The sequence below is a fragment of the Penaeus vannamei genome, chromosome 16 (assembly GCF_042767895.1).
Source record: "Penaeus vannamei isolate JL-2024 chromosome 16, ASM4276789v1, whole genome shotgun sequence".
Lineage (NCBI taxonomy): Eukaryota > Metazoa > Arthropoda > Malacostraca > Decapoda > Penaeidae > Penaeus > Penaeus vannamei.
Window position 1 is genome coordinate 10,872,294 of NC_091564.1, and position 2,500 is coordinate 10,874,793.

Genomic DNA, 2,500 nt, shown 5'->3' on the forward strand with positions numbered 1-2,500 from the left:
AACACAAAACTAAGACATCTTATGTAATATACTATTAACTGTGTAATGTAAACTTTAGCCATTAAAATAAAAGATGAAATTCCAAGGAAGTAAGTTTATATGTTAATGCAGTCAAGACATACATGTGCAGCAATTCTAATATATGAGTCTGAACTACTTACAATGATGCATGTAACTGTAAATCAGTTACAAACCTGGGGTACTTACTATGATCTTTTCTTAAAACCCTAAAATACCTACTACATCTTAAAAGTCTCGAATGTCTCTTATGGTAATTTTTCTATTATGTCCGCATAATGGATCACAACGATTTCAGTATCATGGGATTCCTCTCACCATGCAAATATCTTGGTCCCATTATCATGGTAGAGCATGAAAGGTACCAGGGTAATTTGGGGTAAAATATAAATAATATACACAGAATTAATCACTGCATTTTTTAATGCAGGGGGCTGTGCCCCCTGTGACTCCCCCCATGGGAACCTGCAACCCCCCCAACCCCTGTCCAGGTAGACATGATGAGCGACTTGGAATCACTCGCTCTGTCATTTGTATACATTACTTTTTGTCTAAAAGAAGGCTGGCAGAAACTTTACCTATACCTACCCCTGTTTGTATATTATTTACATTTTACCTTCAATTTCCCAGGTAGCTTTCATGCTCTCCCCTGCTATCGGTGCCAAGACTGTGGGTGGTTTTAGGAGATTCCGCAAAATAATTTTTGTGTGTTTGGAAATAAGAGTGAGAGGAATCCAACGACACCAAAATGATCACGATCCGTTATGCGGACATAATATTGAAAATTACCTCTTATGATTCAGTTTAGTATTATATTATGGCCTAAGCTCTACATTCTCTCCCGTAATTCAAATGGTTCACATTACGAAGCATTATTTATGTTCGACTTGAAGATAAAATTATTCAGACCAGTACATTAACTCAAGATATCAAACCTGATTTTCGCAGCATGGTCGTGAAAGTCTAACAGACGATGAAAAAGGTAGAGAACATACACCTGAAAACATAAAATACTGTAGCCGCGAGACCATGTTTGTTTACATTTACAGCTGGATGGTAAAGGTACATTTAAGATACATTGCCGCGAATTATCCCTGAAAATATATACATTTCAGTTTTATCTGCTCTTTCATTAAATATACGTGATATTTAAAGTAATATAAGAGAAAACACAAGATAAAATTATTGATCGTACATAAGACATTTAGAGAGAATTTCTTGTAAATATGTGAAACTCATGTGTGATCAACAGTGCTGCACCAATCATGCACCGTATGGATAACACACATATTTAATACTTTGTCGTATGAGAACATAACACTTCCCACATACTTTATCTAATAAGTTTGTCTCCCAAGATGCTTCTACTAATTTGATTCGCTGAATAGTAAAAATTAATATTTTTTTTAATCAATATTCGGCCGGTTTGTTAAAATTGTGCCCGGCCGGCCTAATTGACATTTGTTACACGGACATGCACATATACAGAAATAAATGTATATCTATCAGTCTAGACATGCATATCTACCGTGCAGATTGAAAAAAATAAATCTATATTCATTTGATAGATCGATAGATATACATTCATTTCTGTGAATATGGATGTCTGTTTATACGAATATTCTTTGGGTTGAGCCTGGCACAATTTTGACTGGTATCGCAGTTGTTATGAATGTATTTATTGGCATCATCATTTCATTGAATTATCAATTTCAAACTATATTACAACAAGGATAGTGAAACACCGGTAGATTATGGATAATTATAATCTATCATATTACTAATAATACTTTCAATGTCATCATCATCATCTTTATCATTGGTATAGTATAATTTTAACAATTATTGCTATAAAACATATAATGATGAAAATAATGATAATAGCAATAACCATAATGATAATAATAATAAAATGATAATAATAATAATTATAATATTAAGGATAATAGTAAAAACAGTAGTGATAATAACAATAATGATAATAATAATGATGATAATAACAATAATAATGATAATAACAATAATGATAATGATAATAATAATAATGATAATAATAATAATAATAATGATAATTATCATAATGATAATAATGATAATAATAACAATGATAATAATAATAATGATAATGATAATAGTAATCATGAAAATCAATATTATTCTTATCATAATTTTATGATTATTTCTATATTTTCATTACTCATATTTTGGTTATCATCATTATTATTATACTATTGCTACTATTATCATTGCTATTATTATCATTAACATTGCAATTATCATCATTGTTATTATTATTATCACTTATTATTATTATCATTGCTGATATTATCATTGTTATCATTATTATCATTGTTAATATTATCATTGTTATCAATATTAATCATTATCGCTATTACTATTACTATTATTATTATTATCATTATTATTATTATTATTATTATTATTATTATTATTATTATTATTATTATTATTATTATTATTA

General features: G+C 28.8%; 1 protein-coding gene across 1 annotated transcript in view; it reads right to left on the bottom strand.

Annotated features, from left to right (window-relative positions):
- The window catches only part of Dbp21E2 (putative ATP-dependent RNA helicase Dbp21E2), a 9,367-nt gene extending 8,272 nt beyond the window's left edge, over positions 1 to 1,095 (bottom strand). Inside the window, exon 1 of the mRNA XM_027369225.2 lies at positions 954 to 1,095. Within this exon, the coding sequence (XP_027225026.2) occupies positions 954 to 1,049 (96 nt within the window). The 5' untranslated portion in view covers positions 1,050 to 1,095. The remainder of the gene's footprint in view (positions 1 to 953) is intronic.
- Between the last annotated feature and the right edge of the window lie 1,405 nt (positions 1,096 to 2,500).